Consider the following 20,092-nt stretch of genomic DNA (forward strand, 5'->3'; position numbering starts at 1 on the left):
AGGTTTACAGCATGCATAAGATATGAATGCCATTAACCAAACAAAGTGTGCACATCTACTTAATATGCTACCTGGATTGATTTATCACTGACACAAGTTGTCCTTAACGTGTATCTGACTTGTAGATGTCAATTATCCCCCTATGTTCAAGACCCTTAGTGTTTGTTGATTTCTCTCAGGCTAGGGATGTTCGGTAGATAAATAAACCCTATGTTCAAACTGTAAACATTGTTGCCTCCCTTTTTGGTTGTCTGGGCAAATTGGAGAACTTTGTTTTATAGTCTGAGGTGCTTGTGATGTTTCTGCCTGAGAGCTAATAGCTTGCAGTTTGTGACCTTGGGTACTTACACTCAGCTAGCAGTGTGTATGATTTTTCAGCTAAACTGAATCTTTTCATCTTTTCAGTGAATAAAATTATTAGTATAATTACTAACCCCCTTTTACAGGGCTATGGTTTGAAGGCTAGTGGGAGACATGAGGTGAATTACTTCTCCAGCGGGACATGACAGGCCAAATAGCCTCTTCCTGTGCTATAACATTTTTGCAGTGTTCTGTGGTCACATTTACCTGAAATTTCTCTTGTAAGCTGTTCTTCAGTTCAGCCACAACTTATTGCTACATGACAGAGCAGCCACCTGCAGCATTGCCAAGTTGTCAGCTGAAGTAACCTTACCTGCTGTACCTTTAGGGTTTGGGTACCAGTGGGTCACGTTCAGAAGATCCCTCTGGTGCTAATTTACCTGGTCTGTTGTGGTTTTCATAATTCTTCAGTTTCTCCTTCAAATGAAGAACATCCCAGGCAAACCCCAATATCCTGAGGTTTGTCTCCACCTTTCTCCACACAAGTGCCTTGGCCAGTGATCTCAAAGAACTGACTAAATGAGACTGCCTTTAAATAATTTACAAGAATTATTTTTCCTAGTCCCAATGCCTCTTATTGAGACGTTCTCCTTGGGCACTAATGAAAGGAAATGGCTCAAGCTAGCAAATCCTGAATGTCTTATGTTCTTTGCATTTGGTATGACCAACATTGTGGTGTACACCCAGTGGGGATGTTTACTTCCACTGATCATCACTGAATTGCCCAAAAACCTTGCTAACCATTGTAGGCATCATTGTTAATTGTAGTTGCATGGAAATACAGAAAATAGGAGGAGGAGGCCATTTGGCCCTTTGAGCCAGCTCCTCCATTTATTATGATCATGGCTGATCACCCAACTCAATAGCCTAATCCTGCATTCTTCCCATAACCTTTGATCCCATTTGCCCCAAGTGCTATATCCAGCTGCCTCTTGAATGTATTCAATGTTTTGGCGTCAACTACTTCCTGTGGTAATGAATTCCACAGGCTCACCACTCCTTTTGGGTGAAGAAATGTCTCCTCACCTCTGCCTTAAATGGTTTCCCCTGAATCCTCAGACATGACCTCCTGGCTCTGGACTCCCCCACCACCAGGAATATCTTTCCTGCATCTACCATGATTTGTGCTGTTGGAATTTTGTAAGTCTGAGATTGCCCCCCCCCCCCAAATTCATCTGAACTCCGGCAAAAACAATCCTAACCTAGTCAATCTCCTCATACATCAGTCTCACCGACCCCAGAATCAGCCTGGTAAACCTTTGCTGCACTCCCTTGAGAGCAAGAACATCCTTCCTCAGAAAACCAGAGACCAAAACTGCACAATACTCTAGATATGGCCTCACAAAGGCCCTGTATAATTGCAACAACACATCCCTACTCCTGTCCTCAACATCTTGAAATGATGGCCAACGTGCCATTTGCCTCCTTTACTCCCTGCTGTATTTGTATGCTTACCTTCAGTGACTGATGCACAAGGATACCCAGGTCCCACTGCACACTCCCCTCTTCCAATTTACAGCCATTCAGGTAGTAATCTGCTGCCTTGTCTTTGCTTCTAAAGTGAATAACTTCACGTTTATCCAAATTATATCTGCCATTGATTTGCCCACTCGTCCAACCTGACCAAATCATTTTGAAAGATCTCTACATCCTCATCACAATTCACTCTCCCCAACTTGGTAGCATCTGCAAACTTTGAAATGTTTCATTTTGTTTTCTTATCCAAATCATTAATATATATTGTGAATAGCTGGGGTCCCAGCATCGAGCCCTGCGGCACCCCACTAGTTACTGCCTGCCAATTTGAAAAGCTATTAATTCCTACTGTTTCCTCTCTGCCAGCCAGTTTTCTATCCGTCTGTATCCCCAGTCCTATGCACTTCCAATCTTGCACGATAATCTTTTGTGTGGGACTTTGTCAAATGCTTTTTGAAAGTCCAAATATGCCACATTGATTGCCCTCCACCCCCCACAACCTGTCAACTCTACTAGTTGCATCTTCAAAGAATTCTAACAGATTTATCAAGCATGATTTCTCCTGCATAAATCCATGCTGACGGTCTGATCCTGCCACTTCTTTCTAAATGCTCTGCTGTAAAGTCCTTTCCCCACTATCGACATTAAGCCTACTGGCCTATAATTCCCTGTTTTCTCTCTACCTCCCTTTTTGAACATTGGAGTGACATCAGCTACCTCCAGACTCTGGAACAGTCCCTATAGATTGTAGAATCCTGGTAGATGACCACCAGTGCATCTACTATTTCTCTGGAGTGTAGATTATCAGGTCTTAAGGATTTATCTGCTTTCAATTCAAATTTCCCCAGCACCATTTCTCTACTAATGTTGATCTTCCTCACTACTTTCCTCTCAATTTTGTATGACTTAGTTGAATGATGGTCATTTGGACAAGATAACTGGAATGCCAGGTAACTATGGGGCAAACCCTAACACTGAACAGATGCCTAAAGTTGGAGCTGGTGAGGAACACATTAATGTTACCAACATTCCAACAAAATGATTGTGCTTTTTTACTTAATGCAAGGCAGTTGTAGTGGAAACATTCAAAATTGATATGCATAAGTTCAGTTTGTATGATCTTGTATAATTTTCATGGACTTTATATACACTTTTTAAATAAAATTATTCGTGTTGCCTGACTGTGTAGGACCTCCTTTATAGACGAGCAAGGTCATTAGTTGATTATGAAAACGCAAACAAACTATTGGATAAATCGAGAGCAAAAAATAAAGATGTGCTTCAAGCTGAGACCAATCAACAGTTATGTTGTCAGAAATTTGAGAAACTTTCAGAGTCAGCAAAACAAGGTAAATGTTCTAGTATAACTTTCAGAATTACCATTTCAACTAAGTGTTTTCTGACAAATGTTTTGCAAATGATTGAGCTATGTTTCAGAAGAGAGTTGTCAATCTCTTTCTTTTGCCTATCAGTTGAATAGTGGAGCAGCACAAAACTAGAAGCCAAGTGTCATCGTCATCCCCATTCCCCAGGTCACCACGCAATCTTCCAATGTGGTGGAGGGCCACGTGTACTAGTAAATGCCAGCAACATCAGGACTAGGTCCTTAATTGGCCATTTTTGTGACTGTCCTCCACGTTCTCCACCACTGTTAATATGGCACAGCAGCACAAAGATGATGTAGTGTCTTACAGATTGGACAAATCTAATTAAATCAGGAATGGAATGTATATTTGAGCATCTGTCATTTGTTGTCTTAGATACAGCTGCTTTTCTTGAGATTATGTAGCCTTGATAATTAAACTTTGTTCCTAGAGCTTATAGACTTCAAAACTCGAAGAGTCGCAGCATTTAGAAAAAATCTTGTGGAATTGGCAGAATTGGAACTAAAGCATTCTAAGGTAATGTTTTTGAAATATTAAATCCATTTAAAATCCTTCAGTTTAGAGTTTGTTAAATATGTATTTGTATTTTAATGCATTAAATTTTGGTCCTTGTGCTTTAAACTTATCTTCCACTATAACCTTTAGCAGACTTTCGTAAGTATCTCAACTATTGTCCCACTCTTCCTTGACCATGTTCTGAATTATTCTGAAAATTTCTAAACTCCCCTGTTCAACAAACCATATCCTATCTGATATTTTTTCCCTTCTGGGAAATCTTGTTCATCTGATCTATTAGTAAATAAGGTGTTGCTGAAACAAAGCTCTTACTATGTATCATTTTTATTTACTCTATTTTCTGCTTGCTGCATGATTATGATGTGAAGTTGCTGACATTGGACTGGGATAGGCACAGTAAATAGTCTCAACACCAGGTTAAAGTCCAACAGGTTTATTTGGTAGCACGAACTTTTGGAGCACTATTCCTTCATCAGGTGAATTGGAGTCACTCATCTGATGAAGGAGCAGCGCTCCGAAAGCTCGTGCTGCCAGATAAACCTGTTGGATTTGATCTGGTGTTGAGTCAACTTACTGTGTATGGTTATGGACCTACTTGACCTTGTCTATAAATTAAAATCTGGTTTATTGCAAGTAAAAGATAGGTAGTAGCAGAAAATCAGTATAGCTGATGTCACTAACAGACTTAGCTCGCGCCTCCTCTAGGACAAAACTATAACAAAATATGCAAAATTTTGCAACTTCTTGTAATATCAGATGGCATCAATAAATCAAAACATTGACTTGTGATACTTCCTTAACTTGTTTCCTAGAAGACGTTTCCCATTCCACAGAGGTAATCAGTCTCTCAAATGGTTATTGCTTTAGAGCTCTATCCCTTCTCATTTTTCGCAACTTGTCTGCAGCCTTTCACATCCTAAAATCATAAACAGAGTCAGGCATAGGGAGTTCAGCTCATTGAACCTGCTCTGCCATCCTGTAAGATCATGGCTGATCTGATTGTGGCCTTAACTTCACTGTTCTGTCTTCTACCTCCCTCCTCATAATCCTTGATTCCTCTATAGATCAAAAATCTGTCTAGCTCAGCCTCGAATATATTTAATGATCTGGCCTACATTAGCCTCGGAAAGAGAATGACAGACTTAACGACCCTTTGAGGGACGAAATTATTCTTCTCAGTCTTAAATAGGAAACACTTATTTTTAAAGTGTGCTTCTAGGTTCTGGTTTCCACCATGAGGGGTAACATCCTTTCAGTAACTACCATTCAAGAATCCCTCCTTTAACAAGGAGACCAAAAGTGTACTAGGTATAGTCTCACCAATATTCTGCACAGTTGTAGCATTTTCCCACTTTTATATTCTGTGCCCCCTTGCAATAAAGGCCAACATTCTTAGATTTGCAATTCATTTACAAAGATACCCAGGTCCCTCTGTACCACAGCAATCTTCAGCCTCTTTCCGTTGAAATATTTTTTTCCTATTCTTCCTGCCAGTTTGGACAACATCACATTTTTTCACATACTCTACCTGCCAAAATTTACTCACTCAACCTACTTATACCCCTTTATGAACACTTTAATTGCATCACAACCTGGTCCCCCAGCTATCATTTTATTGTCAGCAAATTTGGCTATAATACAGTCAGTCCCCTCATTTACATATTTGGGGCGCCAGCGCATCCCTCTGGCATTCAATTGTTTAGTTTTCCAGTCTGAAAATGATCCATTTATCTTGACTAAGTCTGTTAGCCAGCTAATTCCCCCATTAATGCTAATACATCATCCCCAACTCCACAAGCTGTCATTTTGTGCAATAATTTATTGAATGTCTTTTGGAAATCCAAAAGCATTACATCCACTGATTTCTCTTTCTACCCTGTTTATTACATCCTCAAAATTCTAAAAATTTGTCAAACAATTTCTTTCACAAAACCTCTGCCCAATTGTAATTTAACTTTCTAACTGTCCTCCTATCTCCCTAATAATGGATTCTTGCATTTTCCTAATTACAGATGTTAGACTAATTAGCCTATGGTTTCCTAGTTTGTCTGTCTCCGTTTCTGAACAGAGATGTTACATTTGTGGTTTCCCAATCTGCTGGGACCTTTCCAGCATCTAGGGAAATTTGGAAAATTACAACCAATGCATTAATTATCTCAGCCACTTCTTTTTAAGACCCTAGGATGCAGGGAGCCTGTCAATCTTTTTATCCTATTATTTTTCCCAGTACTTTTCTCCACTTAAGTTTTAACCTTAAACGTTCACTCCCTCCACCATTTAATTACTACTCCACCACTACTGACCCAGTTGAGAGAGGGGTAAACTTGAAACTCACCAATTGCCTATCATCTGCTCACCAGCTTCCAGATCTTGCTGTTTTTGGTTCCTTTTCAAACCATTGCTTTTTTGTAAAAAATCTTTGCAACAGCACCTCTCTCCTCACTAACAAATTGCCCAGCTCATCAAATTCCCAGAGTTAAGCATTTGCCATTTTGCAAGCAGGCAAAACTACACCACCTTACAACCCCTATCCTCTGCTGCCCAGCTGAATCAACTGTCCTTGCCTGGTTAACTCTTAGCTTTTCAGTCGTACCCAGAGAATCTCCTGCAATGGCATCTCCTGTATTATTATTTCTGGGGTCAGCCAAAGTTCTGATCCTGATTTCCCCCACCCACTCCTCATCTACATGTTGCGCCTTGGCAACATCATCTGAAGACAGCAGCAGATTTTCGCATGTGCTTTTGACACCTGACTGTATGGAGAGAAAGAGTTGATGTTTAAGGTTGAAGATCTTTCATCAGAAGCTCTTAATGATCTGTAGCTATAAACAATGAGTTTTCTGACAAAAGTAACTGTTTTATAACATCTATTTTGCCATTTCTTAATCCCCTGTTCCTTTCCTTGCCTATTCCAAAGAACATGCTTTATTTGTCACCCCTTCACACTTGCTCTTTTCCTTACGCCCTGCAAATCAAATTGATGGTAGATGCTTTAAACCTACTAACCTAAATGGAAGGAAACTACAATTAGTTGTGTTATGATCACAATGTACTTTTGCTCATCATTCCAAATGGTCCTTGCATTTTTTTAAAAGCAACAAGTTCCACCAAGATTTCTAAACCAAACATACTGGGAGATGGTAAATGACACTGGCCATAACCCACAAATATTGTTTCCATTTTGTTGCAAAGACTTTCACTTGAGTAAACTAATGTTGACTTCAATAGTCAAACTGTTAATGTTAGAAACATCTGCAGTTCTTGCATGAGTTTCCTGTATGGGTTCACCACCTCTGTAGAGGTGACCAGATCATGGAGTACTAATTACATGTTTTAAGTTAAATTTCTCGTCAATGAAACTTGCATGGTTTTTGTCATAACTCAAGTACAATTTAATTTAAATGCTTCCTTAAATTCCTTGGTTTTTTTAAAATTTTGTCATTTAGTAGGTGATGCAATCACAATTTTATCTTTTCGTATTTATGTTGGTGCCTTTGGACTTGCACAGAAGCAGAATTAGAAGAATTCACCAATATCCTCAATAATGATCACCCTTCCATTAAACTTGAAGCCACTTCACACAAGGAAAACATTAATTTTCTAGACATTACAGTATTTAAATTGGCAATAGATAACAGGACTAAGTTAGCAACAAACACTTTTTTCAAAAATAACTGACACTTCTACACGTGTGCACACGACCGTCACCCTAAACACACTGGACTGGTGAGGTCACAACTATTGCATTTTCACCACATCTGCACAAACCATTTGCACAAAGATTTTAACCAAGCAGTTTTTACCCTTTACTGCTACGCTGATCTCTATCAGGTTGAAACTTAATTGATCTGGCATTGATATTTAGCATCAGTTGCTGATTGTGGAATAGAGTTCCAAACAGATATTACCTTTTGTGTACAAGTGTTTGTCCTAATTTTTAGATTATGCTCTCTAGATCTAGACTGCTTTGTATTAATTGATCATTTATGTCATTGCATTTCCTTCAATACAACTGTAACTACACTTCCAAAATATTTCATTGACAAAGCATTTTAGGATGTCCTAGGTTTATAAAAAAAGCAAGTCTTTCATTACTGTTTGGGATCTCAGTTTCTGTAAAATGGTTGCCTATTTGGCTCAACATTGTCACTATACCTCCAGTAATTCACAGCATATGAAATAAAAAATCTTTCTTATAAAACTTTGGTATTAAAATATTCAATTGTTCATTATTATAGTACCTGTTACATTTTTCTAGCTTCTGAACATATGCATCCTTCAAACAACTAGAGACTCCACAGTCATTTGCGAGGAATGCATTTCCTCAGTGACACCAAGTTTTCTTGGATTCCAGATGGCTGAGAATTTTTTAGTGGGTTTTATATTGTTCTCCTCCCCTTCTGCAGCCTCTTCTCCAGACAGTCTCACTTCCACCACCACCACCACCACCACCACCACCACCACCACCCTGTCCTGAGCAGCCCACCCTCACTACTGCCACCCAGAGCTGACGCACTACCTTCACCTTCCTGCTGCTAGCTGCTCCTCAAATCACAGGCTCACAGCCTGTCAGCAGTAAGCATAGGAAAGACACTGGAGTTTTTGGGCACTTTTGATGGCAGATTTGCTTGACCATCCAGTTGAATTTTAAATACTGATCTTAAATACCTGTATGAGTCTCAGTTCCTTGTTATCTAATCTCAAATGTCATGACTATTTTAGACAAACTACATTGTAAGTGAATGGCACAAAGAATTGGCAAAATGCTGTGGATGTTGGAATCTGAAACAAGTGCAAAATGATGGAAAATCTCAGCAGGTCTGACTGTGTCTTTGGAGAGAGAATAGAGCCAATGTTTGAGTCAGGATGACCCTTTGAAGGGTCTTTGAAGAATTGCCTAACTCTTGCATGATCAGCAAAATGTATATTCAGATCCTGTATGATTGCATCAAACCAGACGTTATATTTCAAGATTCTAGCAAAGTGAATTTGTTTTATTTCCTCCACAGGGACACTTGCAGTTGCTGCAGGGCTGCCTTCTGGCACTTAAAGGTGACAGCTAACTGCTTTATGGTTGTTGCATTAACAAGGGCTGTAGACACCATGTCAAAAAAGGAAAAAGGTTTTCATGGCTCCTTGGAGAAGGTTTACAGTCAGGACGTTACTCGTGTTTCGAAAGAAACAGCATCACTACATCTGACCAGAAAAGAAACTTCAATGCAGAAAATCCAGTTTTGTGATGTCACATAGCACGTCATTTGTTTTTGTCCAGAAACCAAAAGATTTTCTTCAGCAGTTGCCAATATCTTTGAAATGATTGTATATTTGGTTGCCAACTTTATTCATTTTTACAATTATCAAAGGCCGAATTACAATTTTTTAAAGAAAATGATCCAATCATATAGATGTATTCAATATTGTCACAATGCATTATTTGATCTTTAGTGCTATTCCAACATTATGACAATTAGTCTTCATTTTTATATTAACACTTAAGTTTTCAACTAAGATTTATGTTATAACTGAGTATAGTTTCTAAATCAAATTATAAGTATAACTGCCTTAAACTTGTAGAATGATTCCTAACCATTGTAAAATAAACTGGTAAATGAGAGGTTATTTTCATACTTTGATTTATTAACCTATTTACTGGGTAAACATGGTTTCCCGTTCGTTGTTACTGATAATTTATCAACAACGTGCAAAACACACAACTCCTCCTGCAGGATACTTTTGAATGTACTCTGCCCCAATTGAAAGAATAGCTGTTGGACGAGTTTATAACCAAAATGTGATTTTGATTTTCATTGAGCTATGCAACTCTACTTCCATCACCCTATCTTTGCCTTTCTAGTAAGGCCTAGAATTTGACAGCCTCAGTCCAGACTAGCAGCTCTTCTGTTAAGTACTGTCTGTCAAACCATGAACTTCAAACTAAATTCCTAGATGCTAAAGTAGCTGACATAGAAGTAATTTTGTTGTACTGCAATATAAGTAATTGTGTCTCTTTGAACGTTAAAGCAACATGTTGTCATCTGTTAAACTTACCCTCTTAAGGGAGTGATGTACCAAATAGATGGTGGAAGAATGATGTACACTTTAAACTTGTATTTAAGAAAGTGTACATGTTTCTGGTTTGTGACTATTGCCACAAACCTCCACCTGGTGTACAGTTATACAAGTCAAAATAGCCTTGCTAGATGGAATCAAAATTTGGAAGGAGAAGCTTTAGTTTTAAAGTATTGCTGGATGTTTTTTAGTTTGTGGATGTAGCAAGACATGTTTCCTTCACAAACCTAGTGATGACACTAGCTGTAACACTTAGGTGTACTGTCCAAGATTCTATCTCAAGTATAGTTTTTATTATAGCTGAAAACTAATATTGAATCCAGAATTGGGGAAACTTCAGAGCAATTCCTGAAGGGCAGAAATAAACTGGCAAACATTGAGTAATTACTACAGTTATAATACTTTGAACTTGCCTTGTACACTTAATATCCCTCAGTACTCCCTCTAATTCGAGGCTAAATATAACAGTTACTGCATGGGTCACTTCAGTGGTACCTTGCACCATGATTGCAACACAAATGTAATTTTGAAAAAAATCCTATTTTGTTCACAAGAGTTCAGCAGTGAGGGCAAGTCCAGTATTAATTTCCCATCTCTCATTGCTCTTGAGGGTAGTAGTGAGCTACATTCTTCAACCACTGCAGTCCATGTGGTGTTAGGTACATCCACATTACTGTTAGTTCTATGTTTTGACCCAGTGACAGTAAAGGAATGGTGATATAGTTGTGTAGCTTGGAGGGGATATTAGGTGATAGTGTTTCCATGCATCTGCTGCCCTTCTAGGCTGCAAAGATTGCAAGTTTCAAAGGGGCTGTGTTTGGAGCCTTAGTGAATTGCATCATGTAGATTAATTAGCCTATACAGAACAGAGTGGATATTGATTTAGCAGTCTTTGTCCTGAATGGTGTCAGGTTTCTTGAGGCATTGGGGTCTGAAGGATTGCCAAATCTGCAAGAGATTGAATTAGAGCAGTGTTAAAGTTTAAGAGTTAGGATAAAGTTTTAGAAACATAGAATGAGAGTAAAAGTTAAAATTAGAAGGTATGCTGGGCATAGTTTGCAAGAAGTTGTCTCACCGTGGCTCCAGCATGGAAATATCTCTTACTGAAGGAATTTTAATCTGTGGTAGCTTCATGAGGAGACACTTGGTTGCACAGAATAAACACCTGGTCCACACATTCACCTACCACAACCATACAAGAGTCAGCAAGGTACCTCATCAAGGACCAATGATGCTGCACCACCCTTGCGCTCCTCTAGAGATGCTGGGGAAGGGACACAGTGCTTGTTATGTAAGTGGCAGAGATTGAGAACTGGGGTGTTAAAAACCAAGGGGTGTCTCGTATTCCCTGCAAGGTGCAAAGCTGTAGTTCCTGGAAGTGGCTGGGATTAAGGGAGGGACAGGGGTGGGGGAGCAGGGAATGTAGGGGTGTGGTGGAAGAACAAAGTACAGCCAATGGAATTTTAACTTCTAGCTCATACAGTTGATTGTCACTACCATGCAGTCAAACTCTCTCATAACGTGCAATAATGCTTCCCCAGAAGCTTTCAGCGGATATTCTTCCTTGCCTGCAAGACGAAGACTGCTGTCTTTCTTTTGTCCTATCACTGATCCTCCTGACATCTGTCCCTCTTTGCTGAGGAGACCACAATGCTCTAGGATTGAGTTGCAGGTCAGGGTTATAGGCAGGACCATGAGGTTGATGGACATAAGGCCACCAAATGTCCAGCATTTTCACCAGATCATGAAGCATTCCATAGGTGTTATGAAGCAAGGGATGATGGGACATGAGGCCATGAAGCAAGATGATGAGACCGTGCAAGCTCACTGCTTGAACAACAGCTGCAGTAAATCGTCACCATGCAGGGGGAATGCTCAGGGTTGGTCAGCCGTCCACAGGGATGAGGGAAGACACTGACAGTAAAAAGATGGGTAACATTGCTATCTGTCTTTCTCATCTCTTCCCCCATTTTCCCCCCCCTCCTTTTTGCACATCCTCACAGATGGAAGATGAATTTTGCCTTAATGTTGCTGACTGACACTGAGGCAGGAGTTGGTGACTGCACCAGGAATGACCCTCCACCACAGAAACCAGACCCAGAAGATCATGGGACTGGCTGAGGCTGAGGAGGAAGAAAGACAGTGAGACAGTAGATGCCAGGTCTCAAGCAGATGCTGGCATTTTGAGGAGCTGTTAGATCATGTGTTGCAAAACACTTCACCTTAAAAGGGGGACAGTGCAGCACCTGGGGGCTTAATGGAAGCGACAGGGACTCCAGCTGATACTTAACCGGGATGCGTAACTCTGGCTCACATAGCTTCTTACTTGAGGGCAACTCTGTACTGCCATTAGGAAGATGAGGTCAGAGCCGGAGACAGGAAAATCACCTACCCCCATTCCACCATAGATCAGGCCGACTACACAAAGTGAAAGACTACTCCGGCTAAGAGTGAAATGAGTTTAATGGTGGATTTGAACATTTGGTGCCCCTTCTCCCTGACACACTAAAACTTCGCCCTTGCCAACACAGCTCCTAAACTTAATTTTTTTAAAAGTTTCACCACGCCTTTTAGGTGTTCCCCCAGGCTATGTATCGAAGGTGGAGCCGGCCTTGTGCTTTCCACGCTCTCTGCTCTGTGATGCTCTAGGCAGGAAGCCTCGGATTCCTCCAGATGCCTTGCACTTGCTGGAAGGTAGCTGATGCCCCCTTCTGTAAAGTCTGGCTTTGCTTTCGCACCTGCACCAGTGCTGGGATGAGCTTCTCTAGAGGCTTGCCTGGAAGTTCCTGTCTCTGTCCAATGGGCTCTGGTACTCCCCAGGAGTTTGACTAACATTTCCCACCAAGGCGTGTGTCTCTGTGCTGGTGGATGGTGACAGCAGTGCTGAGAAATCTGTGAATTTTCTAGAGCTATGGTCAGGGCTATTCTGAGGGGTAGACTGGGAAGAAGAGGTATGACCCAAGATGGACCAGCCTCATCTGATGGAGATCCTGAAAGAGGAAGGACATGGGGTCAGCTGTTGGGAATCTCAATGGTGTGGAAATTGGTAGACTCTCTTGCTCGGGTGAACCTGAACTTTCAATCGGACATTTTGGAGCTCGTCCTTCTACAACATTGGCAGGAAGTCTCTTACCTACCCTTGGGAATCAGGCAACCTGTCACTCCTCAATGGCATACAGCATGTGGTTCACATCAGCATTGAGGAATCATGAGGCTGCTCTTCTCCCTGCTGTCTTCATTGCTACTGTGAATGTTCCTGGAGAGCTTATATACTTCTCCTGCTTGTTAGTCCTGGAAATGAATCCCAACTCCAGTGACTCTGTTGCTGCTGGAGTCGGAGCATCTGTGTGTTTTGCATGGAGGTGGGCTGGCCCAAACAAACAGGCTGGAAGCTTTCTGTTGAGTGTTGTCAGTGCAAATCACTTCCATTTTCACACCACTGGGTGCACTTAGACAGCAAACTGGAGAATTCTGCCCTTCTTTACTCTCATACTCTAATCATAGCTTCCTTCTGCACTGTTGGATTCTATTTGACCCATCAAGTCTGCACCAACCACAATCTCATTCAGACCTTAATTCTGTGACTACATGCATTTACCCTAGCTAGTTCCCCTGAACCTAAGGGGCAAATTAGCATAGCCAATCCTCCTAACCTGCACATCTTTGGACTGTGGGAGGAAACCAGAGCACCTGGAGGAGATCCACGCAGACATGGGGAGAATGTGTAAATTCCTCCCCACCCCCACACACAGACCCAAGCTGGGAATCGAACCTGGTCCCTGGCACTGTGAGACAGCAGTGTTGGCTACTATGCCATCGTACTACCTCTGATCATTTTGTAACAAAAAGGGGGACACCATTTTTCTTCCTTATTGTTGGCTTTATCTATATGTGAACTTTCCATAATTCATGTACAAGGATAACCAGGTCCCTCTGAAAGCAAACATTACACAGTCTCACAATCCAAAAAAAATATGCTTTTTTTATTTTGTTTTCCTAACATTTTCCACATTGTATCCATGTTCTTGTCACTCAGTAAACCTGTCTATATATCTCTGCAATGTCTTCGCATCCTCCTCACCAATATATCTTGATTTTTTTTCATTAGCTGAAGGTCCTGGTTTGGGTGAATATACTAAAATAACCCCACATATTTCAAAATGACTAACTGAAATAAGATCAGACAGTTGAATGCATGATGCGTGGATTTGTGTGACAGAAATGGGTTTCAAGTTATGGGTGACTAGCACCGCTATTGGGGAAAGAGGGAGTTGTACCATTGGGATGGTCTTCACCTGAAGAGTGCTGGGATGGATGTCCTGATGGATCCTATAACTAGGGTTGTGGAGATGGCTTCAAACTAAATAGTGGGAGGAGAGTTCACAAGGGACAGAGCATACAAACATAAGAGTGTACCAGCAATACAATATGAGTAGGAAAGATAGCAAAGAAGCAGAATTTAAGGCTTTTGATTATTGTAGCCTTGTTTCCCTTTCTCTAAAGTTAGGATGTTAGAGCTGAGACTTTTTTTTTGAAACCTGTTTTTTTTCTAATAAGGTTTAAATAAACTACTTCAATTGAGCATCACATATTTAACTGATAACAGAAGAAATGTGAGTAGCTGGTGAGTTTTTTAAATAATGTTTTATTATCTATTAGAGCAAAGGCAGGACAGCTCAGACCATAGAACCATAGAAAATTACAGCTCAGAAACAGGCCTTTTGGCCCTTCTTGTCTGTGCTGAATCATTTTTTGCCTAGTCCCACTGACCTGCACCTGGACCATATCCCTCCACAACCCTCTCATCCACAAACCTGTCCAAGTTTTTCTTAAATGTTAGAAGTGACCCCGCATTTACCACTTTATCCAGCAGCTCATTCCACACTCCCACCACACACTCCGTGAAGAAGCACCTCTCCCCCAATATTCCCCTTTTCTCCCTTCACCCTTAACCTATGCCCTCTGGTTTTTTTCTCCCCTAGCCTCAGTGGAAAAAGCCTGCTTGCATTCACTCTATCTATACCCATCAAAATCTTTTACACCTCTATCAAATCTCCACTCATTCTCCTACGCTCCAGGGAATAAAGTCCTCACCTATTCAATCTCTCTCTGTAACTCAGCTTCTCAAGTCCCGGCAACATCCTTGTGAACCTTCTCTTTCAACCTTATTTACATCCTTCCTGTAACTAGGTGACCAAAACTGTACACAATACTCTAAATTCGGCCTCACTGATGCCTTACCATAACTGTCCAACTTTTATACTCAATACTCTGATTTATAAAGGCCAATGTACCAAAAGCACTCCTTACGACCCTATCCACCTGTGATGTCACTTTTAGGGAATCCTTTAGCTGTATTCCCAGATCCCTCTGTTCAACTGCACTCTTCAGAGTCCTACCATTTAGCCTGTATGTTCTACTTTGGTTTGTCCTTCCAAAGTGCAATACCTCACACTTGTCTACATTAAATTCCATTTTTTCAGCTCATTTTTCTAGTTGGTCCAAATCCCTCTGCAAGCTTTGAAAACCTTCCTCACTGTCCACTACACCTCCAATCTTTATATCATCAGCAAATTTGCTGATCCAATTTACCACATTATCATCCAGATCATTGATAAAGATGACAAACAACAATGGACCCAACACCGATCCCTGTGGCATATTACTAGTCACAGGCCTCCACTCAGAAAAGCAATCCTCCACAACCACTCTCTGGCTTCTTCCATTGATCCCGTGTCTAATCCAATTTACTACCTCCCCATGTATACCTAGCAACTGAACCTTCCTAACTAACCTCCCATGAGGGACCTTGTCAAAGGCCTTGCTGAAATCCACGTAGACAACATCCATCGCCTTCCCTTCATCCACTTTCCTAGTAACCTCCTTGAAAAACTCTAATAGATTGGTCAAACATGACCTACCACGCACAAAGCTATGTTGACTGTCCCTAATATTTATAGATTCCATACCTTATCACACCTTCCAATAACTTGCCCACCACTGACGTCAAACTTACTGGCCTATAATTTCCTGGATTTCTTTTGGAACCTTTTTGAAACAACGGAACAACATGAGCCACCCTCCAATCATCCAGCACCTTCCCCCGTAAATACTGACATTTTAGATATGTCTGCCAGGGCTCCTGCAAATTCAACACTAGCCTCCCTCAAAGTCGGTGGGAATACCCTGTCCGGTCCTGGGGATTTATCCACTCTGATTTGTCTCAAGACAGCCAGCACCTCCTCCCCTTTAATCTGTAAAGGTTCCATGACCTCCCTACCTGTTTGCCCTATTTCCATAGACTCCATGCCCGTTTCCTCAGTAAATGCAGATGCAAAAAACCCATTTAGTATCTCCCCCATCTCTTTTGGTTCCATACACAGTCTACCACTCTGGTCTTCAAGAGGACCAATTTTATCCCTCACTATCCTTTTGCTCCTTACATACCTATAGAAGCCTTTAGGATTTTCCTTCACTCTGTTTGCCAAAGCAACCTCATGTCTTCTTTTAGTCCTCCTGATTTCCGTCCTAAGTAGCTTCTTGCACTTTTTATACTCCTCGAGCATCTGATCTGTTCCTTGCTGCCTGTACATTTCATACAACTCTCTCTTCCTCTTAATCATGGTTACAATCTCCCTCGAGAACCAAGGTTCCTTATTTCTATTTACTTTGCCTTTAATCCTGACAGGAACATACAAACTCTGCACTCTCAAAAATTTCTCCTTTGAAGGCCTCCCACTTTCCATTTACATCCTTACCAGAGAACAGCCTGTGCCAATCCACGCTTCCCAGATCCCTTCTCATTTCATCAAATTTGGCCTTTTTCCAGTTCAGTACTTCAACCCGAGGACCAGATATATGCTTATCCATGATCAGGTTGAAACTAATGGCATTATGATCACTGGATCCAAAGTGTTCCCTCACACTCACATCCATCACCTGCCCTAACTTATTTCCCAATAGGAGATCCAAAATCGCATCCTCTCTAGTTGGCAACTCTATATACTGATGTAGAAAATTCTCCTGAATACATTTTACAAACTCTACCTTGTCTAATCCTTTAACAGTATACGAGTCCCAATCTATATGTAGAAAATTAAAATCCCCTATCACAACTTTGTATTCCTTGCAGTTGTCAGCTATCTCTCTGCTCATTTGCTCCTCCAATTCTTGCTGACTATTGGGTGGTCTATAATACAACCCCATTAATATGGTCATACCTTTCCTGTTTCTCAGCTCGACCCATTGGGCCTCTGTAGACAAGCTCCCTAATCTGTCCTGCCTGAGTATCACTGTAACATTTTCCCTGACCAACAATGCCACCCCCCCACCTTTTATCCCTCTGCCTCTATTACGCCTGAAACATCGGAACCCTGGAACATTGAGCTGCCAGCCCTGCCCCTCCTGCAGCCAAGTTTCACTGTGGCTATAATGTCATATTTCCACATGTCAATCCACGCCTTCAGCTCATCTGTCTTCGCCACAATACTCCTGGTTTTGAAGTAGACACACCTCAAAAGATTATTTCCATCACACTCAACCCTTCCATTTGTGATTTTGCTTGAACTAACCTATCTTTTTACCCCCATTCCACTATCTGCTCTGGCACTCTGGTTCCCATCCCCCTGCAAATCTAGTTTAAACGCTCCCCAATAACACTAGCAAACTTTCCTGCAAGTATATTGGTCCCCTTGTAATTTAGACCCTGGAGCGTATACCCTGTTCCAAGTTACATTCCCTATGTCTTAGATAACTATATGTGTAAGACGCGTCATTAGTTGCAGCAGTACGACCTCCGGGTTTCAGAGCCTAGCGGCAGCTGCCATCAGTACGAACCATCCACGAGATTGGTGTTCACCCCATAACTTTAGTGAAAGAGGGAATAGGTGACCACTAGGCAATCAAAAATAAATAAGCAGATAGTGCAGGAGTTCCCTGAGCGCATCTTACTTTCTAACCAGTTCTGAATACTGAAAGTGATGGTTCATCTGGATAGTAGAGCCAGAGCCAAGTGCATGGCACCATGGCTGTTTCAGTGATACAGGCAGGCAGAAAGAAAGCTGGGAGGACCACATATCCCAGAGGGGTCAAACACATTATCTATTTGGCTAGAGCTAAGGAACCGAAAAAATGCAATTACATTGCTTGGTGTATTCTACACTATAGGATGCTAACTGGTGGGAAAGATGCAGAGGAATAAATTTGCAAAGAAATTGCAGAGAAGTGCAAGAATCATAAAGTACTTATTATGGGGACTTTATCTGGATATAAGCTGAGATGATTGTAATGTCAAAGGCAGAGGGACAGGAATTCCTGCTGTGTTTTTAGGTGAACTTCCTCTGCATTATGTTCCAGTCTTACGGGAAAGGAGGCAGTGCTGGACCAGGTTCTTTGGAATGAGGTGAAACAAGTGGATCAAATTACAGGAGGACAACATTTAATGGACAGTGATCATTGCATCATAAAGTTTAGGATAGATAAGGAAAAGGACAAGGAGCAATCCAGAGTAAGATTAGTTAACTGTGGGAGAGCAACTTCAAAGGATAAGATTGGATCTGGTCCAGTTAAATTGGATTCAAAGGTTAACAGTGACTGAACAATAGATTGCCTTAAAAGAGAAAGTTTAGTACAGTTGAGATATACTCCCACAAAGCGGAAGCAAATACAGAACCTCCTGGATAATGAAGGAGGTAGAAATGAAGACGAAAGCATGCTTATGACAGATGGCAGGTGGATAATACAACTTAAAACCAAGCAAAAAGACAGAAGGTTCAGAGGGGAATTGAAATATAAAAAGGAATCAAAAAGAGAGTACGAGAGGAGAGCGGCAGTTAACATGACAGGGAATCCAGAAGTTTTCAGCAGGCATATAAATAACAAGAAAAGTGGTGTGCCCCAGGGGTCGGTGCTGGGGCCTCAGCTATTTACCATTTATATAGATGATCTGGAGGAGGGAACCGAGTGTAGGGTGTCGAAATTTCCTGATGACACCAAGATTGGGGGAAAGGCAAATTGTGCGGAGGGTGTGGAGAGTCTGCAGAAGGATCTGGATAGGCTGGGCGAATGGGCCAGGAAATGGCAAATGGAATTTAATGTTGGCAAGTGTGAGGTGGTCCACTTTGGTAGGAAGAATGGTAGGAAGGACTATTACTTACGTGGCGAAAAACTGCAGCAGGCGATGGTGCAGAGGGACCTCGGGGTCCTTGTGCATGAGTCGCAAAAACCCAGCCTGCAGGTGCAGCAGGTGGTCAGGAAGGCAAATGGGATGCTGGCCTTCATAGCGAGGGGGATTGAATATAAAAGTAGGAAGGTCTTGCTGCAGCTGTATAGGGCATTGGTGAGGCCGCAGCTGGAGTACTGTGTGCAGTTTTGGGCGCCGCACCTGCGCAAGGATATTTTGGCCTTGGAGGGAGTGCAGAGGAGGTTTACTAGGCTGATACCGGAGTTGAGGGGGTTGAGCTATGAGGAGAGGCTGAATAAACTAGGCTTGTACTCGTTAGAGTTTAGAAGAATGAGGGGAGATCTCATTGAGACGTATAAGATGATGAATGGGATGGATAGGATAGAGGTGGAGAGACTCTTCCCGCTCAAAAAAGACAGTAGGACTAGGGGGCACAGCCTCAAGATAAAGGGGGGGCGGTTTAGAACGGAGTTGAGGAGGAACTTCTTCACTCAAAGGGTGGTGAATCTCTGGAATTCTCTGCCCGTTGAAGTGGTGGAGGCTGCCTCGCTAAATATTTTTAAGAAGCGGGTTGATGGGTTCTTGATAAGACAGGGGATTAAGGGTTATGGGGAGAGGGCGGGAAAGTGGAACTGAGCCATGACAGATCAGCCATGATCTTATTGAATGGCGGGGCAGGCTCGAAGGGCCAGATGGCCTACTCCTGCTCCTATTTCTTATGTTCTTAAAAGGAGCAGGGGAGCTGATTAGGGGACCAAAAGGGTAATGGCAAATTACTGCGGATGCTGGAATCCATAATGAAAACAGACCTTTGATTGAAGCGTCATCCAAAATGAAATGTTGACTCTATTCTCTCTCTACAGATGCTGACAGACCTGCTGAGATTTTCCAGTACTTTCTGTTTTTATTTCAAGGACCAAAAGGGAGTTTGTACATGGCTGGGGTATTAAATGAACATTTTGCGCCTGTCTTTATTGCGGAAGAAGATACTGCCCAGGTGATGGTGAAAGAGGAAGTAATCCTGTTATATATTTAAGTTGTTCCATGATTGCTTTAAGAGCCAGTCACATGATTTGATGGCGATGTCATTGGGCCATTTCACAGT

At 41.6% G+C, this 20,092-nt stretch overlaps 1 protein-coding gene across 2 annotated transcripts in view; it reads left to right on the forward strand.

The window, feature by feature from the left end:
- snx6 (sorting nexin 6) overlaps window positions 1–9,351 on the forward strand; it is a 42,809-nt gene extending 33,458 nt beyond the window's left edge. For both annotated transcript variants that reach the window (XM_080202851.1, XM_080202850.1), the window contains exons 12-14: window positions 3,026–3,185; window positions 3,652–3,737; window positions 8,747–9,351. In XM_080202851.1, coding sequence (XP_080058977.1) covers window positions 3,026–3,185; window positions 3,652–3,737; window positions 8,747–8,800 — 300 coding nt within the window. In that variant the 3' untranslated portion in view covers window positions 8,801–9,351. The remainder of the gene's footprint in view (window positions 1–3,025; window positions 3,186–3,651; window positions 3,738–8,746) is intronic.
- Window positions 9,352–20,092: the final 10,741 nt, after the last annotated feature.

Source organism: Carcharhinus amblyrhynchos, chromosome 14 (assembly GCF_965287045.1).
Source record: "Carcharhinus amblyrhynchos chromosome 14, sCarAmb.v2.hapA, whole genome shotgun sequence".
Lineage (NCBI taxonomy): Eukaryota > Metazoa > Chordata > Chondrichthyes > Carcharhiniformes > Carcharhinidae > Carcharhinus > Carcharhinus amblyrhynchos.